Consider the following 18,055-nt stretch of genomic DNA (forward strand, 5'->3'; position numbering starts at 1 on the left):
GACCACACTTCAACAGATGCATCACTGTTATTTTATTAAATACTAATAATGGGACATACATTTAGAGACTTTGAACACTAAAATAGAAATTTGGATCAAATAAACATTAAAATAAATTGACAATCCACAATTTCTTTTGGATCAATCGTTTGGACGTGTTATTAAACCATGATTTCAATAATTGGAAATTCATTTTAAATACACCTCTGGACAAATACCAACATATTTCACTAATAAAATAAACCATAAAGTTTTAGTGGACTTTATTGTTTCTTTGAAACCTGTGATTTTCAGCGAAGAAGATCTTCCACCTAACTTCAAACACATTCTCTCATCGTTTCCATAAGTACTGAAATGTGTCACAGCTCCTAATTCTATCTCCCTAATGTTTGTTTCCCTGAACTCAACACCAGTTGTCTACAGCATCTCTCACCACGTCAGTGCACAGTGCTGATCTGACAGAAGCAGCTTGATTACTATTGCATTCTAATATCAATGAAATCTCATCAAGGGCACATGTGACCTCCCCTTGGTGGCTCCCTCAGCATGTGTGGCCCTCGGCTGTGCGCTGTCAGGGGAAACATTTGTGCCGAAGAAAAACGTGTGTTTGCCACAGGCTGCACTTGCATGTGTGAGCTGTCAGACATGTCCATATATGTCATCTCTCAAACATGAACAAGTGTAAGTAGCCATGGAGGTGGAGGTGAACTGCTGAACTTGAATGTGATCCCTGCATGGCAGAGCATCCCAGCACCCTAAATAGAGATGGTGCCCGAGCCCCTATAAGACCACCCTTACCCCTGCAGAAGTCGACAGTGTGGTGTCAGCACTTGTCTCTGGGGTGCTGCGATATGGGGTTGAGATGGAGGTCGGGAACTGAAATGCATCCACGGAAAGACTTCAGCAGCTGTCCGACACTTAGTCCGGGCCTGGACCAAGTTCTCGGCTGCATTAGCATCACTCACTCTGTCCATTCTGCTGTAAACTGGGATGAAATGACGGAGGAAAGGCATCTTTGACAGCTGTGGACTTGTGAACCCTGGCTGACCTGCAGACCAGAGGCAGGACTGGCCTGCATGGGCTGCGTGCTGATTCCTCCCAGCCAGTCATCACATCCTGATAAAGCCTTCGCAGGCCTCGGTGCTGCTGCGGTACAAGCTCACCTTGACCTGGAGACTAAAAACTGGGCCTCCAGACATGGGTCTCAACAAAAAGATGGCGTAACTGTCAACACTGGGAATCAGACTTTGATTTGAACAGGAAAAACATTTGCTCAAGAACCATTCACAAAAACATTTGAGGATTGTCCTGCTTGAAATGGAGATTCTGAAACATTTTTGGGAAAGATAAATAAGATTAATACTGATTTCCTAAAATGAAAGCTCTGTTGTTGGCAGAAAGAGGAGTTACTAATTAAAGCTTGTTAGCACATGAATTGAGGTTAAGTCAGAAAATAATGTGTGAATTTGGTCTTTAAGATGATTTTTTTTTAATGGAAAATAGTAATAAGATTACTAAATGTAAAAGATTTCTCATTTGACCAGAACATTTTTACAAACCATTGTATGTGTGTGTGTGTGTGTGTGTGTGTGTGTGTGTGTGTGTGTGAAACTAAGTCAGGCCTTTCCATTCAGATGAGTCATGCAGCCACTCTTTCTCTAACAGCGATGTTGCTCACAATTACCAGAGATGTCAGATCACTCAAGCTAATAACAATAATCACCCCGGAGACCTGCTCCTGCTGCTCGTCCATTCACTGCAACTGGGATTTAATAACAAGCTATTTTCTCTCACATTGCTATCCTGCAATTAAAACCCATCAGACACCTTGTATCTGATAACCCCCGACTGTCCGCGTGCATTGATACAGCCAGACTTGCCTTTATCATCACCCTTCAACACATCTTCCCCAGCTTCTCCATTCCCTCCTCTCAGCTTGTCTATTTACGCGAGGAGCCTTTTCTCTTTCCCTTCAATCTGCCTATTTGATAATTGGCCCCCGGTTTGAAAGGTTCCACTATTGTCTGTCCAACTCCACGAGCCATTATTCTAATCTGGAGATGTGAAATTGCCTATAATTTTCCCTGATGCCCTGTCACTTAGTTCAGCAATGCTTGCCTCTTCTTCCCCTGTCCCACATGTTTAACAAGGCACATAATCATCAAGAATGAGGAAAAGGGCAGGGGGTGTGTATGTGTGCATTTATATACATATACATATATGTGTGTATATAAGGAGATGTTAATGTATCACAGTGCTTTTTATTATATGAGAAAATCAGCGTGGAGGATGAAGACACAGGACTCTGGTGTGGCTTTGCTCTTCAGTGGAACACAACCAGGCTCCACGCCTCCTGAACCTGCAGGCCCCAGTTCTCTGACTAAGGTAAGACAGGACACAATGTGTAGACATATGCTGTAGAGAGTCGCTTGGATGTTGTTAGTGCAAGATGGCACGTTCCATTCAAATGCAATAATATGTGACACTATGCAGAGTGGTTCTCCTTCTAAGATCCAAGACCTCCCTGTGAAAAATATGTGATTAAAGCTCAGTTAGTTTACTGCTGTTCAGTACAACCAGTTTGTGTGCATGTATTTTTCTGTTGAAGCATGAAGAGACCTGAAAACTAGTTGTGACGACCCTTTAAAATGTGATATAAACAACTGTATTCTAATAGATGTAATTCACATGTAAACATGGACGGTTAGTTATTTCTCTAATCCCTCAGTATGACATCATGTCAGACAAATTGTATCTAATGTTTGCCAGAGAGTCAGGACAGCATGCAGACGAAGTGATGGAGGAGAGAGGATAAAAAAGAAGCCACTAGATGATTCGTGAACGCACTAATCAGCTTCATTAACAAGAGCTTAACCCGCCATTTAATCAAGAGCACCAGCTCACACTGCGGCGAAGTGTCTGCGAAGATGTAAATATCTCGTTTTCTTTGTTTAAACAGTGTACAAGCCAGAATGTGCTGTAATCAGTGCGAACGACCATAAATCAGGCACAGTTCATTGGGGAGGATGGCGCAGCCGTTTGTCATTTTACCGCCGTAGAGTTTGAGCTCCGCTGGAGGAGAAAGAAGTTGAAAGTCTGGCTCGCTCGACCGATTTGCTCCCCTGCTCAGAGCATGTGTCCCCCTCTCTGGTGGAGAAAACAGGGATGTTCCTCGCTTCTCCAAACGCACAAAAATGTAACATTTGAAATATGGAATATATTTTTAAATTTCAAACTATGTTTTTGTTGTCAACCTGGATTCATAATTCAGGGAGACAGTTGGAAAGGCATGCGACGACATATTTTTCTGTTAAAGTTTGGCTGTGCGCAACCACTGTGCGTAAAATTCACTGCAACCCCTTGCGTAATCATACCAGGGACTACTTTTTCCCTCGAGTTAGACGCCCTATGTTGGCTTTAGTTTTAAACTCATAACCTTAAAACATAAAACCAAGACAAGCAAAGGTTATTATATATGCAACCGTTTATTTCTTTACTGGAATCTTTCAATGGATGTCTTAAAAATCACCTCTCGGGGTTTGGCGTTAGCTGTGATGATTTACCATCATTTGTGATATACTTATCACGCTGATGTTATCAAACTCTGCACACTGACACCGGAGATACTGTGTTTTTATCTCCAGATCAGTATCGAGAAGAGTCTCACAGTTGTATCCGGTTGTAATTAATCTACACCCGCTCTTTCCTTGATCTGTGAATGAAAAACAACACTCGCATGTATGCATTTTCAAATATTTCACAGTGGAAACAATACTTCACGGATGAAGGAGCAACCCAGACAAACGTGCCAAACAAGAAATCAATCATAACGTTACGTCAACAGGTATTTATTTGCATAACGCTCGTTTTCTTGGATCATGCAGCTGAAATTTTATGGCCTGTAAGTAATAAAGCACATGAGATATCTTTCACCAGTCTCTTACACCAAATCCACATTTTACACAGATGAGGCCGTGCAATCCAACCTGCAGCGACATTTAACAAATCTATAAAAAAAAAAAAGAAAAAAAAAAAGAAGCATTTAATGCCTGGTAAAATTTTGCAGTGAAATTATGATTCCAAACGCACAAGAAAACAGTGAAGGTCTAAGAAACACACATTTAAACACAGTCCTGTTCTGAGAGGAGGCCTTGAGAGAGACCAGTGAGTTCAGCTTCTCGTTTACAGGCCAGAGCACCGGTGGCATGCCCCAAAAATAATCCACTCACATCATCTGAGGCCTGGGCACCGCGTCCTGATGATGGGCATGGTGGTTTGGGTACCAGTGACCAAAACTGTTCATGTAATTGTTCGGGTGCATCGACGCGCCCTTGTTCGCCATGGATACCTCCCAGAGCTGGGGCATCCCGGGCGAGCAGGGGGAGATGGAGCTGGTGCTGTGGAGATGCTCCCCCTCTGATCCGCTGCCATGCTTCATGATCTTCTTGTATTTGGAGCGCTTGTTCTGAAACCATATTTTCACCTAGAAAAAAAGAGAGAAAATGCACATAAGCGTCACAACCATCAGCGACAAAATCAAGGTAATAACAGTGCGAAGGGTTTTATGAGCATATTTCCCCTTGGTAAACGTTTCAAAATTGGCCTGAAGTGAATGCAATAAAAAAAAAAAAAAAGAAAAAAGAAAAAGAAAACTCTGCATAACTTTAGTCGTCTGTGTTGCTTTGAGAAACTCCCACACAGGCCTGATCCTGGCGCATTGTTATCCATGGAGCTTCATGGTTCAGTGGTATTTGTAATCTTTTAAAAACGGAGCTCCCTTATTATTGTTTTTATGAGCTCAATGGTGCATGAGTGTGACAGCAACAAGCCGAGACGGAGAATGAAAACAGAGCGAGGAGAGCCTGGATGGTGGGACACTGACATTTCTGCTGATTCAGAAGAGCGTTTATATATGTTTTATTTTTATATAGTGTGAGAATCAAAGTGGCAGATGAATAAACATCTGAGCGACAGCAAGGAGAGAAGGACTGTGTGTCATCTGCAGATAATTGGCGAAGTAACCGTTGAGGGATTAAAGACAAAAATGCGCAGGAGGCAGCTCAGATGACAGATGACTGGATTCATCTGTTTATCTCTTGTTTCTAAAGAAGTGTGAAATAAAACCAGACAGAGAGAGAATGAGAGGAAATTAATTTAATATATTGAATACTGATATATGTTATTTTGTGTGTTATATATTCATATTCTCCACACACACACACACCTTCCGCTCACAGTGTTGGTAAAATTGATGTGTGGTCATTAGATATATGCATCTTTTTTATAATTTGTGTTATAATTATTGTATTTTCTTATTCACATATATTCCGTCCTATTAAACAGTAATAATGGTTAATTCGGTGATTTAATATTTTATATTCGAACATTTTGCATCAATCTAAATTAAAGTAGTTTGAAAACAATGTGACACACTGGATTATGTTGAAATAGAGGATATTAAAAAGGTAACTTCTTGGATCATAGTATTTCTGGAGATCAAGTGAAAAATCAAATTGTTGTGATTGTAACTCAATCCTTTAATCCATGCTTTATTTACTGTACTTATGTGAATGAGGCACGACCGCAGTTAATTTCTTTGCATTTTAAAATTTTTTCTTAGCATTAATTCATGATCCATAATTTATAATAAACTTTTGCAAAAACACGTAGAGCCTCTCAGTTTGCAGGCCAGTAATGACTTTATGAATTGAACTGCAGTCATGCCTCATTCACAGGGAACCTTTCATGGAGCAGGTCTGACAAAGGAAATGCAACCTGGAAATTAAGTACAGTAAATAAGGCATGCATTAAAGGATTAAAAAAGAAGTTTGCTTTTCAATTTGCCACAATTCAACAATACCCTTCATTACTCTGTGATATGTTTATGCAGAGTAAATAATAGTCCTTACATAATAACTATTGCAACCCTGATATATGCTGTTAAATAATTATTTACTTTGGCCACATTATTATAATTATTATTAATAAAATTATCAATATTACTATAATAGTTATAATACTACTACTAATAATAATAATACAAATATTTGTTATTATTATTATTATTATGATTATTATTATTACAAGATAATGTTTATAGGAGTGCAGGGGGAGTTAAAGGCCCACCTGAGTTTGGGTGAGCCCCAGTTTGGCCGCCAGGTCGGCGCGCTCAGGTAGGGCCAGGTACTGGGTCTGCTGGAAGCGCTGGTGCAGAGCCTGCAGCTGCAGACTGGAGTAGATGGTCCGGGGCTTCCGGATCTTCTTCCCCTTGCCATTTAGACGAATGTCCCTGTTCTCAATCACCGTGGACTTCTCGCGATCTTGTACATTAAGTCAAAAAGAGCAGAGTTTTGATTTCATTGTTTTAATCCTCAGGATCTGCTTAAGGACAAACAGCTTAAGACACAGACATTGACATTTAAAAAGGATTTAAACTGCTCTAGTCTCCTTAATGTTTTAGACAAACAATTCGTAGTCTGGCACCTCAAACACAAGGAGAACTGCATGGTGCCTGCACTGTAAAGCACGGGCCTTGCACTGCTTACTTTAATATTATCAGATCCCATAAATTATGTGAATATGGTTTTAATGAATTAATGAGGCTTAATGTTTTTGTGAAATATTTCCTAAGTGTTGACATCAAGTAGCCTATGTTGAGTCATGTTGACATTTTCACTCTACACAACACAAAATGCCAAAAATCGTGTTGAAAGTGGGACATCGGTGCACAGAGATGAAAAGGAGTCCTGCACCAACACTGAGGGTGAAATTTAGTTTTTGAGGTAACGTGGACTATAATTGGACTCACCCACAGAAAATTATGGTCAATAAAATTAATGGCGCCGTCTGCCTTCATTATATAACATGAGCGGTAAATAGGGAGCATCCATATGGGCCTTGTTTGGACTTATGAGTGAGAATCTGCCTGCTGCATGACGCGCATGCCTCAAATTAACTTTCAATATAAGGCAAGGGAAGGTACGTTTATTTATATATAGCACCATTCGGACACAAGGCATAATACACTAGAATTGACTTGTGTTTATTAACTTACCAAACCATGAAGTGAACTGTTTTTATCAACAGGGGGATTTCAGGGAAATTGCGCGACCCGTGCGTAATTGCGCACAAGCATGATTGCAAACAAGAATTGTATAGCCTTTAACAACACGATAATTTAGACCATTTATATTCGACTGTGTCACATACCTGTCTGCTCTAATCTGCTGTGGGCCAGGCTGCTGCTGTTGCTGTGATTGCTGTGCTGGTGGTAAGGCATGTACGCAGACGGGGGATGAGCGTTCACCGCGCCGGGGTAGGCGTAGCCCAGAGAGCGGCCATAGGACGAGCTGCCGGGGAAGGGAGTTTCGTGCTGGGAATGGCCGGCGGCATGCAAGCCATGGACTGGATAAATGTGAGAGAGTCCGGGGGAGTGCTGCTGGTGCGCCGGGTGTCCGTGGCCGAACTCTAGAAAGGCCGATTTGGAGGGATCTGAGGCATTCAGACTGTCAGGCATGAAACCCATAGACATCATTAGCTAATGTACGCGAGTCCATAAACCCGTCGCTCTGAAGAGGGTTTCATGAGTTCTGTCGGACAGCGAGGAAAACCACACGGAGCAAATCCACACTATAAGTCCAATTCAGTGTTGGCGAAAAGCCGTTGTGCGCAGTGATGGAAACGGTGTGCATGTTCACAGCTGCAAGGAGGCAGAAAAAAATCGGATTAAAAGCGAAAGGGATCCTTCTTTACATCATTGGAGGAGCTGACATGGTTCTGCCTGCAGAGCCTCACACACACTGCCTTCCATCTGCGAGCTCTGTGATTGGTCTTCAGCAGCCGGCTGTCACTGGAGCTCCACCATTAACTTCATTAACATATGATACAGGATGCAGGGACCTCCTTCTATACATACAACTAAATATAATACGAATCTTACTCCGATTTAGTTTACAGTGCCATGCAGACAATTATATCAAATTTATTCTGCTATGTCGTCCTGAAAATAAACCTGCAGGAGGACATTTAATAGGCAAGATCACGGAAACCTGGATATAATGAGAATAATTATAAAAGTGATACTAAAACTAAATGTTTCATTAGTTACTGTAAATTTTAGTTGTGGTTAAAGAAGCAAAACTCTATAATTACATTCGACGAATATATGCGTAAAGCTCTTTTATGAATATGATATAAAGGGAACTGACAAGTGCAGTGACTAATAAGTTATTAGCAAGTTATACTTAAAATTTAATTTGCTGTCAAGGTCCAAAAGGAAATTTAAATTCCATTTTTCATTTATAAAGTTTGTGTGGTCAAGTCACACCAATTCTTTATTTTCCTTTTATTATGAAAATCCTTTGAATAGAATAATTCTACGTTATTCTTTGAAATTCTTCAACGATGTCAAACACGATAATTTATTTATTATTTTCTGTGTATTAACAATGTACTAAAACAATATATTCTGATATAGCACCAGCTAATGAAAATCACAATACATTGTAAATGATTTATGTGGGCAAACACAACATCCAAAATCTTCATGATAATTTTATGATATTCTAAAAAAATGTAATTGCACAAAGGTTTAACAGTAAATTTCAAGATAATAATTTATCATCAACCAACAGAGGTTAGGTGTTTAACAGTTCACTCTACAAACCATTTAAAATATGTTTGTGGTTGCTCACCACGGTGCCTCAAGCTTGATTCATGTTACCAGATTTTACTGCTCATCCAACACTCAGGCCATGAGTCAACATGCAAATTAGTGACCTTAATTATGAAATTAGGCTGCATTGCATCAGCATTTATTAGTAGAAAAAAGTAGAGCAGGTCAAATACAAGTGCAGGTTGTTTATACTATTTGAATGAACTATTTTCACAGAGAATGACAAACTCTGTACCCCAAAGAATGTTTGATTTTGGTTTTATATACGAAAAACAAAAATACTCAGCCCACATGTCAGTCATATTATTTCTAACTAAACGTTGGGGTTTCATGAAATAAGGGGAAACACAAACTTGCCAGAGGAGGGTGGGATTGCGGTGCACACTGCAGAGTCAGCACAAGTCACAAAGGTACATGTGGATAAGTTGTGGGACGAGGGGGGAGAAAACTGGGCCTCAAAGAGCAACCCTGTCTCCATCTTGGCCCCTTATTGACTCAACCCTTGAGCAGGGAGTCAATCCACAGGTGCAGAGAAACAGTGAAAGGAGGAAGTGTGTGGATATCCTGAGATGTTTTCTGTAAAATCTATGAGCTGCAGAGCAGTTTGATACAGACTTCACCTTTCATCCACATGCATGCTGCAATCACATTAAAAACTGGGTGTTTGGTGGGTTCCAGCGTGGTGCCGAGCTGCAGTCCAACCCAATCATTTTGGTCATGTCCTACCCTGCCTGTGCAACAACTGGGAATCCAGCAGCACTGCAGGCCTGCTGGAGGTTGGACCGCTTCCCGATTCCTCACAGGCCTCAGCAAAGCAGTCGACCAGTACAAAGCCACAAATTGTTATCATAGTAAAATTTTAGTCACAATAAAAAAAAAAAATTTAAAAAGCATGTTCAGAGGCCGGATTCAAATTGTGGGCAAGAAGTTTCTGACTTCACACATGAGGCCTGTAAATCCTCTCTGGGGAAATTACAGATTGTGAAGCTGTGGCTATGTCTATTAGGAATTTACTGCAGCATTATTGGTGGTGGGATTATGGTGGCAATATTTCCAGCATGGCAACAAGTGAGTTGCTTTGGAAGCAGGTGTTTAGAGGCTGTGTTATCAGCAGGAAAACAACCTTTAGTTCACGGCAGAGTCAGATTTTGCTGAAGTGATGAATGGGAGCAGGGAGGCCCAACAGAGATAAACAGAAAATCCAAGCCTTTGAAGACAAAGAGGCCCATGGGCGTATATGAACAGAGCTGAATGCTGAGGATTGAGTCCTGGATGTTCATATCTGTCAGAGATAAGGTGTGGGCACGAGGGGTGTATGAGGCAGAGGAGGAGAGAGAAAGGAAGGTGAGGAGAAGGCTCTTTAAGGCTTGTAATTATGTGTGTATTATGGGTGAGGAACAAAGGCGGGCCCTGCAGTTATAGAGCAGGGATGGGTCCTTGCTGTGGCTCGCTGGATACACGCAAAGGGACGATGGGGAAACCAGGCATACTCCTGAATGAGGCAAAGACTCACTGGTGTCTCCTCTGTACATGTCTGCGGTGTCTTGGACATAGGTGTGTTTGGTCTGTCTTTCTCACACACACACACACACACACACACACACACACACACACACACACACACACACACACACACACACAAACACACACCAGTCGTGTTTGTCGATCATGCAGCTCTGATGCAGAGTGACAGCATTCTTTGTGTACAAACCAAGAGCACATTCCCAGGCAACTGACTCGGCTGTGATCTTCCCCACTTGCACGTCATGTTTTACAAGTAACACTCTGTTGCTGCATGGGACCATCCGAGGCCAAGACTCAGACTGACAGTCCATGACCCTGACAGGATGCCAGGATTTATTATGTTAGGCTCAGCTCCCCACATAATAGACAAGAATAAAGACCCACATGTCCCATTTCAGCTGCACAGTATGATGGCTGTGAGGCTGAGGTGTGGTTTGACAAACTTATGGAGCCCAAATGCATCGCAGAATTAACCTGGGGACAAAACATGAGGAACATGAAAATACAGAGTAAGCACAAAACCTATTTGTCTTTTACTGTGCAAATAACAAAGGGTGGTATAAAGGGTGGTCATGTATATTTACTTTTTTATGTGTTTTTATTTCATGAAATTAATGTTTTGTCCTTATGTATCATGTGCTTCCCTGTTTTGTTCTCATGCAAAAGTGAGCAGGTGTCTGTCACTAAAACACCAATACATTGTACACCTCAGATGTTTTCCAATTCATTTGCATCAAGATATATGCAAACAATAGAACTGACTTTTTTTCTGTCTTGTGTCTGCCTCAGGGAAGAGAGGGGCAGAGGAGGAGCCAGAGCAGTGCAGAGGATGAACGGCCTAATCTCTCCTGTAGGCGCCATCACAGGAACACTCATATCTCCACGAACAGCGTCTCATTCCTCAAGTGCAGCCATGTTGCTGCTGATGTGTGGGTGTGAGTGAGACGCCTGTGCTGGCAGCATCTGAGGGCCCAGAGAGTTCACCGGTGTTACATGATCAGCATCACTCCTGTGTGAAGTCTCAGGAGCAAACAGATCTAAGGTTTACACATTTGGTCATGGAAATATGTGATCGTATAATTCATTTATCTAATCCAGGTAGTGTCCTTTATTCCTACTGTATGAGCATCTACAAAATGGATTGAATTATTTATTGGTTATGGGATGGTGTACTGGAAATGTGTATATATAACATACTAATAACACACAACATACTATGAATTGATAGCTTTAAGAAATACAATTTTGTGTTATGTTATAATATTAATAATATTTGCTTTATTTATTTGTTTAATTTAATATTTGTTATTTGAGGCAATGACTTATTGTGTTGTATATTACACACATACATACATACATATACGTAAACATATATGCAAATGAATGCAAACTAATATTAATGTTATATTTTAATTAAACTTCCCCACTTTCTTACTTATTAATAAGTCTATTTGAATTTGAATTCAGTATTGTATTAAGATTAATGCATTTAGGTGTTTCTCTTTGTGTGTGTAAATATTAAACGTTTCAATACGTGTTATTTTGAAAAAGTAATTATTTGCCATTGGCTTGTTCTGTTTTTTATTTCTTTAAATTACTTTTTCTGTGTGAATTATGAAGTGAATTAATGAAACATTTTTATTTAAATTATTAATTTCCGGTTTTCAGTGAAATCAAGAAAGGAACATTTAAATAGTTTTTGTCACTGTGTCTCCGAAATAAGGAAGATTCATATTGTTCGTGTCATTTTACTGACCCTGTAATTGGGAGTAAAAACTGTTAACATTTTAAACCCAAATTAAATCCCATTTATTTATCGGAGATGATATTTGTCACCACTTTAAAAACAAGACGAGAAAAATTGTTAGAGCTGAAGGAGCTGTGGAAAGAAAACAGTAAAGTAGTAGAAGTAACAAGAAATTTTAAAATGAACTAACTCCCAACAGTAAAGTGAGTCAAATTGAATAGAATCGCGTGGGAAACGTCGGATTGTGTCTGATCTTTTTTGGTTTGAGCTTTGAATTCATTTCTGGTATAATTGTTGCCAGACAGATGGCGACAGCAGCATCGCCCACTGCCGCTGACTGTTGGACTTAAACTTTTAATTGATTGGTTGGATATAGAGGCCTTGGCAAGTCCGGAGAAATAAAAAACGTCTGGACTCCGTTAAGCGTAATACGCACAGAAACCATTCTGCATGATGGTGCTGGTGGTGCAACCTGAGCCCGGTGTCATACGGCGCATCTGATTTAAATGGATTCATTTGCGGTCATATGTCTAAATTACACACTGCTGATTTTTTTTTGAAAGTTCCCCAGTCTTCTCAGACTCAGTCTTCCAAATACGCATTTGGTACCAATTCTGACTGTGGGTGCTGGCGCGCGTAAACACTCGCACGCACACACACACGCACGCACACACACACACACACTCTGAGGATTCACACAGTAACCTGTCTATATGGATGCAGTGCGCGCCCAGCTGATGGACACGCAGTTGGACAGTGGTGGCAGTGTATTGGGTTACACTGGGTTACTTGGTTGGAGCTGCTCCAACAGTGTGTGTGCCTGCTGCACATCTGGAACAAAGAAGCCAGTCTGGGTCTACCCTCGTGTTTACAGCTCTGTTGTTTTTTCACACTCCTCGCAAAATCTTGCCCAAACACACATTCCAGACTCAACAGCTCAACATGGGGGGAAAATATACTATATTTTTCCACTGTAAATCTTGCCCCCACTACCAAAGAGAAGGCGGGTAGAAAAACAAAAGCTGGAAGCTGGCATGGATCAGTGGGGCGACAAGAAGGTGGCAGGGGTTGGAGGAGTGGCTGAGAGTGAGACAGTTGTTTTCTGTGTGGGAGAATCCTGCCAGGCCTGGTGGCTGAGATGGCATACAAGTTCATCAGAGGTCAAAAACATCTGGGGGAGTGGCATCAGCAGCCCTGCATCAGCATCTGCCAGGGCTGCTAATGCCAGTTGGTTAACTGCGTGTTTACAAGCAACTGAGATATCAGAGGAGCCATCTGACGTTACATTCCAGCTGTGTGTCAAAGAACATCTACTGAGGCCCTCTGTGAGGAAAATATATGGAGATGACAGCGACGATGTGTTCAGGCCACAAACCTCCACTGCAAACAATATTCAAATACGATTCCCAATTCCCACAATCTCACAAGAAAGGCCAACAGGTTTAACAAGCTGCAGATGTTTAGACAAGAAAACAATATGAGTACAGAACGGACAATGATTTGCCCAAGGGAGTCCCACATGCACACCCAATCAACACACAATGCCACATGGCTCAGGGTTGCCAAGCTTAGACTGTAGGTCCGTGTTAAAGACAGGTTCACCAGGTCCACGGATTATCCATCTGAAGTTACCTGTCCCTCTGGGTAACGTGAACCCCCTTTTGTGGTCTGTAGGGCAACAGTGTGCAGGGCAAGCGTCAGTTTAAAATGCCAGAGGTGACGCGGATGACAAGCATCAGTGGCCTGGGCAGCCGGAGGGGCCATCCACCATTACCATGCATAAAAAATTGGTCTTGTAAGAATTTCTCAAAAAATACACGTGACCTATACATACACGTCTATTATACATTATATATTTGAATGCAGAATTATTAAATGGTCTGATTTAGAGCTTGCACAGCCATGAGGGTCAATGCCCTTCCTTCATGGCTCTTCAGTGGGAACAACTTGACAGGATCAAGTTCAGCTCCTGACAACAAGCCCTGGCTCTGTCAAGTGTTAAGTTCCATTGTGACCTACAATGGGACACAATGGCCCTGCAGCACCCAGCCTGCACCACGCCACCTATCGAATGACAGCGTCACTCACAGAAAAACTTTGAGGGAGCCAACTGATATTAAGATATGTTTATTGCATGTATTATTTGTTCTTTTACATCGTGCAGCACAGGAGCATGTGAGAAAATGACTGTCATTGCACTGGAAATGCAAATGTGTAAAAAAGGAGCAGCCATTGGTAGAAATTTGCTGGAGCTAGATCGCAGGAAATTCAATTCGGACTGGAGGCAATAAAATTAGAATAATAAGAATAATTCATTATTCTTACTATTTCTTTTATTATTAACAAGGTGTTTTTTATAAAAAAATCACACAGATTTTATGAAGAAAATAATTATATTTATAAGAATTTTAGGGAACAAAATAAGGAGACTGTAGACAAAATACAGGTTACAAGCAATACATAATTATTTTTGCAAAGAGTTGCAACATTCAGCAGATACAAAGCAGAATTCGCATTAATTTGGAGATGAACCTAAGATGAACCTAAATCTAATAATCACTCTTTGTGGTCTCCAACAACTTCTTATGGAAAATCATCAGCTCTTTCGCTGCTATGTTCACAAAGTAGTTGCAAGGTTTGTCTGCCTGCTGTTGAGCAGGTAGTGTGCAGTGAGTTTATTAGAGCTTCCTGTGTGTGTAAAAACCAGGCTGAGCATGGTGGGAATGAACCGTGAACAGTAAAGGAAGAAAAGGAAAACAATGAGTTAAAGGAGGACATAAATCTTTCGAAAGCTGGGGGGAATGTAGATTTGACAATATTCTGTTATGACAAGCAATGCCTTTCTCACAGGAGTAGTTATGTGGCATAGAAATATTGATTATGGCAGCTTTAATTACTAAACAAATGAAGTTCAAGACAAACAACAAAGAGGAGAACGGCTGTGTAAAACATCCATGAATAAGTGAACAGTTATAGTAAACTACAGAGCTTACCGGCATTTAAAGTTGCACCCCTGACCCCAACTTTGTAGTGACCATTTTGCTGCAGTGCTTCAGGTGTTTAACCTTGTCATATTAAAGCTTTTGTCACTGGAGGGCGAGACAACTGGGGCCAGGATGGGCTGGAGATTCAAAAAGGCCTGCGCTCCCAGATCATCAGATTGTCATTGACTGTCTGAAGCCTGCCAAGAAACATCAAAGCCTCAGAGACTTGTTCATTTCATCTTTGAACCTCACCAAAACATGCCCTCTCTGCTCCCTCCCTGCCTGCATTCCTGTCGTACATCACCAGGTTCCTTCTGTCTTAATTAAAAACAAGTAAAATAGAACCTGTGCAAAGGAGGATAAATTCAGACCAAGTGGAAAATTAAAACAGAAACACCTTCAGAGCATTTGTTGTGGACTCATAGCTTTTTGTGATTGTCTGGCATGTCATGCCAGCACTCTGTCAAAGTCAGGAGACAGTCTCAGTCTGAGCAAGCCCGCTCAGAGAGGGAGCAGCCTCCCTTCAGTTCCTCGCCAAGATTGATGGCTACCTGAGGCAGAGATCAAAGTCAGACAGGATACATACGCCTCAGCGTTTAACTCTTTCATCTCCTACCTTTTCTACGTGAGTCATGACCCTTCACCTGAAGGTCTTTTTGACCTCTGACTGATGAATGGTATTGACACTCTATGAGGCAGACATTTTTCTTTATTAGAGCAAAAACTAAATGGGAAAAATTAAAATTCCAAATGTTTATTTATGTTATATGATTTTTCTTTTTACAATGGACCAATACAATGTTGATGAAATTACTAAAAGTGGTATAAGTGGAGGTGAGTCCATCTGCTTTTTTTGTTTACTTTTAATAGTTTTTTTATTCTTTACCACAATAAATAAGAGCTTGGTTTCACAATATGGGGCTCTCCTCATAGTGGAGGCCAGTGGTGGAGGGCTATTTGCATTCCAGCAGTGAGAGTGAGGACAATTAAGCCATTTCCCCTCCAATCTATCTCCCTCCAGCCAGCCATCCAGGCAGCCCGGTAGATCAATGGGAAGTGCAGCTGCACAGCCAATGTGTGCCAGGCTGTGAGACGAGAGAGGAGAAGATTGGGGTTAAAACCCTCCTGGCCCTCAGATTGGCTCCATACCTGAAGCACAGACAAACCAACAGCTGTTGCCCGACAGAGGTTCTCACCACATCTGTAAAAGCATTACATGGTTTCTCACTGCGGCTCACTGTTTATTTTCACATTGATTTGAGTAGAGGTGTTATATTTAGCATCAGTTCACACCTGAGAGGAGGAAGCTCTTGTAGCAGCAGGTTCATCAATGCTGTGCAGCATCAACTTCCATCACAGTCCATTCTTGTTCTCTTTGCCCCCCAGGCACTCCAGACTGGCCACTCCAAAATCAATTAGCCAAATCACATTTCACAAAAGTAGTTGGAGTTCTGCATTCAGTTGCCAGGCCCCTCAGGTGTCTTAGCGTCGGTTTAAAGGTGCGGACTGTGAGCCTCAGTTTAAACTGTGTGGGATTAGAGCAAACAAAGAGCCATAGATATCTAGCCACACCTGTGCAAGTTGCTCCTGAAGGACCGCTAATAGGGAAAGTCTCAGGTCCAGAACTTAATCTCCCGACTCTCGAGCCATTGCAGGTATCTGTTTCAACTGTACCCAGCAGCAGAAACCATCCTGGACTTGGACATAATCACAGAGCCATCACACAACAAGGACTTCCATTTCTGCTCACCCCTTCCAAGCCCAGGTGATCAATCATTTACATGTGTAATTAGGAACGAGTGTCAAAACAGAAACTGTACACTCGCTCGAGGACCCTCTGTGTAGTGGGCTGACATCAGACTTGGCAACCAGTGGGTAAACAGGGTCAGAGAGAGAGAGAGAGAAATGAGAAACTGAGATGTGCAGGTTTTTCTGACACATTCAACATCTTACCACCCAAGGGGTGAACTCCCACCTCAGAATATCAAGTTATGTAAGAGCATACTCCTGCATGTGTGGTGACTTACTTGTGTGGAGCTTTAACTGGATCTTAATCCCTGTCAATTGAGTACAACTAAAATCCTCTAAAAATGACAACAAGTTCAGCCAAGCCATGTTTATTTGAGAAGGCCTTACAGTCTCTAAAATAATCTTTATACAGTGGGAAACATCATGTGAAAAGTTTTGTTATGGATCAGCACTAACGGATCCCCTTCCCCAAACAAGTCAAACTTTTTGATTTACTCAAGTGGCTCAATGGTCTCCTGGGCAGCCAACCAGCCATTTGGTCAATTTGAAGTCATAACAAGGGATTACACTGCAACAACAAACATACTCGAGTGTGATGTGATGCTTTGAAAACAAGCAATAAAAATCAAAGGACGCTGTGGATTTGCTTTCATTTTTACGTTGGGTGTAGTCTGAGTTTGACACCTTAAAAATACTAAAAAAATCCCTGTACAGTAAAAGTTTCTGCAGCTCTTTTGCATCATTTTCCCGCAGTCAACAGGCTGCAAGATACTGGGCAAGAAAATGCAGAAATACCGATGCCCAATAATCCACCTGTTACCTGAGGGGGATAGGTGTGGTGCTGCAGGGCTAACGAGGGGGGATATGTGCAGGTCACCGTGACTTATGTGGACTCATCCAGCCACCACCTCAGTGCCCAGGGGGTGAGTGGGTGTTTAAAAAGGGCCTGTCTGGGGCCTAAGTTTAGAGTTTCCCGGCACAGAGTGGCTGAGCTTTGAAGAGGCAGGTCCAGTAATGAATTAGAGTATTGTCTGCTCGGAGGGAGAAGCCTCTGGGTGGGACATCACATCAAAGAAGGTCCTACTTTATTACTTACAGCGTCAGTTCAGGTATGCAAGTGGACCGAGCAAAAGGGCAAACATACTGATCCCTAAAGAAAGACTTTTGGGACATTTACACGCAGGAGGAAGCCTCAATTTAAGGTGGCTGGTAGAAATGATGACAGTATAGAATTATAAATTGTCGTTGTCTCAGCTCAAACCACAGTACACATTTTTGCTGACCAAGAAATGTATGTCTATCTATTTGATAGGAAGCAAGCTGTGTGATGTTTGTGGAAGTGGCAGCAGGAGCCGTGTACCAAGCATGAGGAGTGAG

The 18,055-nt window shown here is 41.6% G+C and overlaps 1 protein-coding gene across 1 annotated transcript; it reads right to left on the reverse strand.

Annotated features, from left to right (window-relative positions):
• Nucleotides 1-3,832: 3,832 nt before the first annotated feature.
• dlx4b (distal-less homeobox 4b) lies at nt 3,833-7,821 on the reverse strand. The gene is made up of 3 exons (XM_020082924.2): nt 7,210-7,821; nt 6,127-6,320; nt 3,833-4,483 (listed from the first exon to the last, which is right to left on the reverse strand). Exons 1-3 carry the CDS (start codon nt 7,532-7,534, stop codon nt 4,226-4,228), a joined length of 777 nt encoding a protein of 258 aa, XP_019938483.2. The 5' UTR covers nt 7,535-7,821; the 3' UTR covers nt 3,833-4,225.
• Nucleotides 7,822-18,055: the final 10,234 nt, after the last annotated feature.

Source organism: Paralichthys olivaceus, chromosome 21 (genome assembly GCF_024713975.1).
Source record: "Paralichthys olivaceus isolate ysfri-2021 chromosome 21, ASM2471397v2, whole genome shotgun sequence".
Classification (NCBI taxonomy): Eukaryota; Metazoa; Chordata; class Actinopteri; order Pleuronectiformes; family Paralichthyidae; genus Paralichthys; species Paralichthys olivaceus.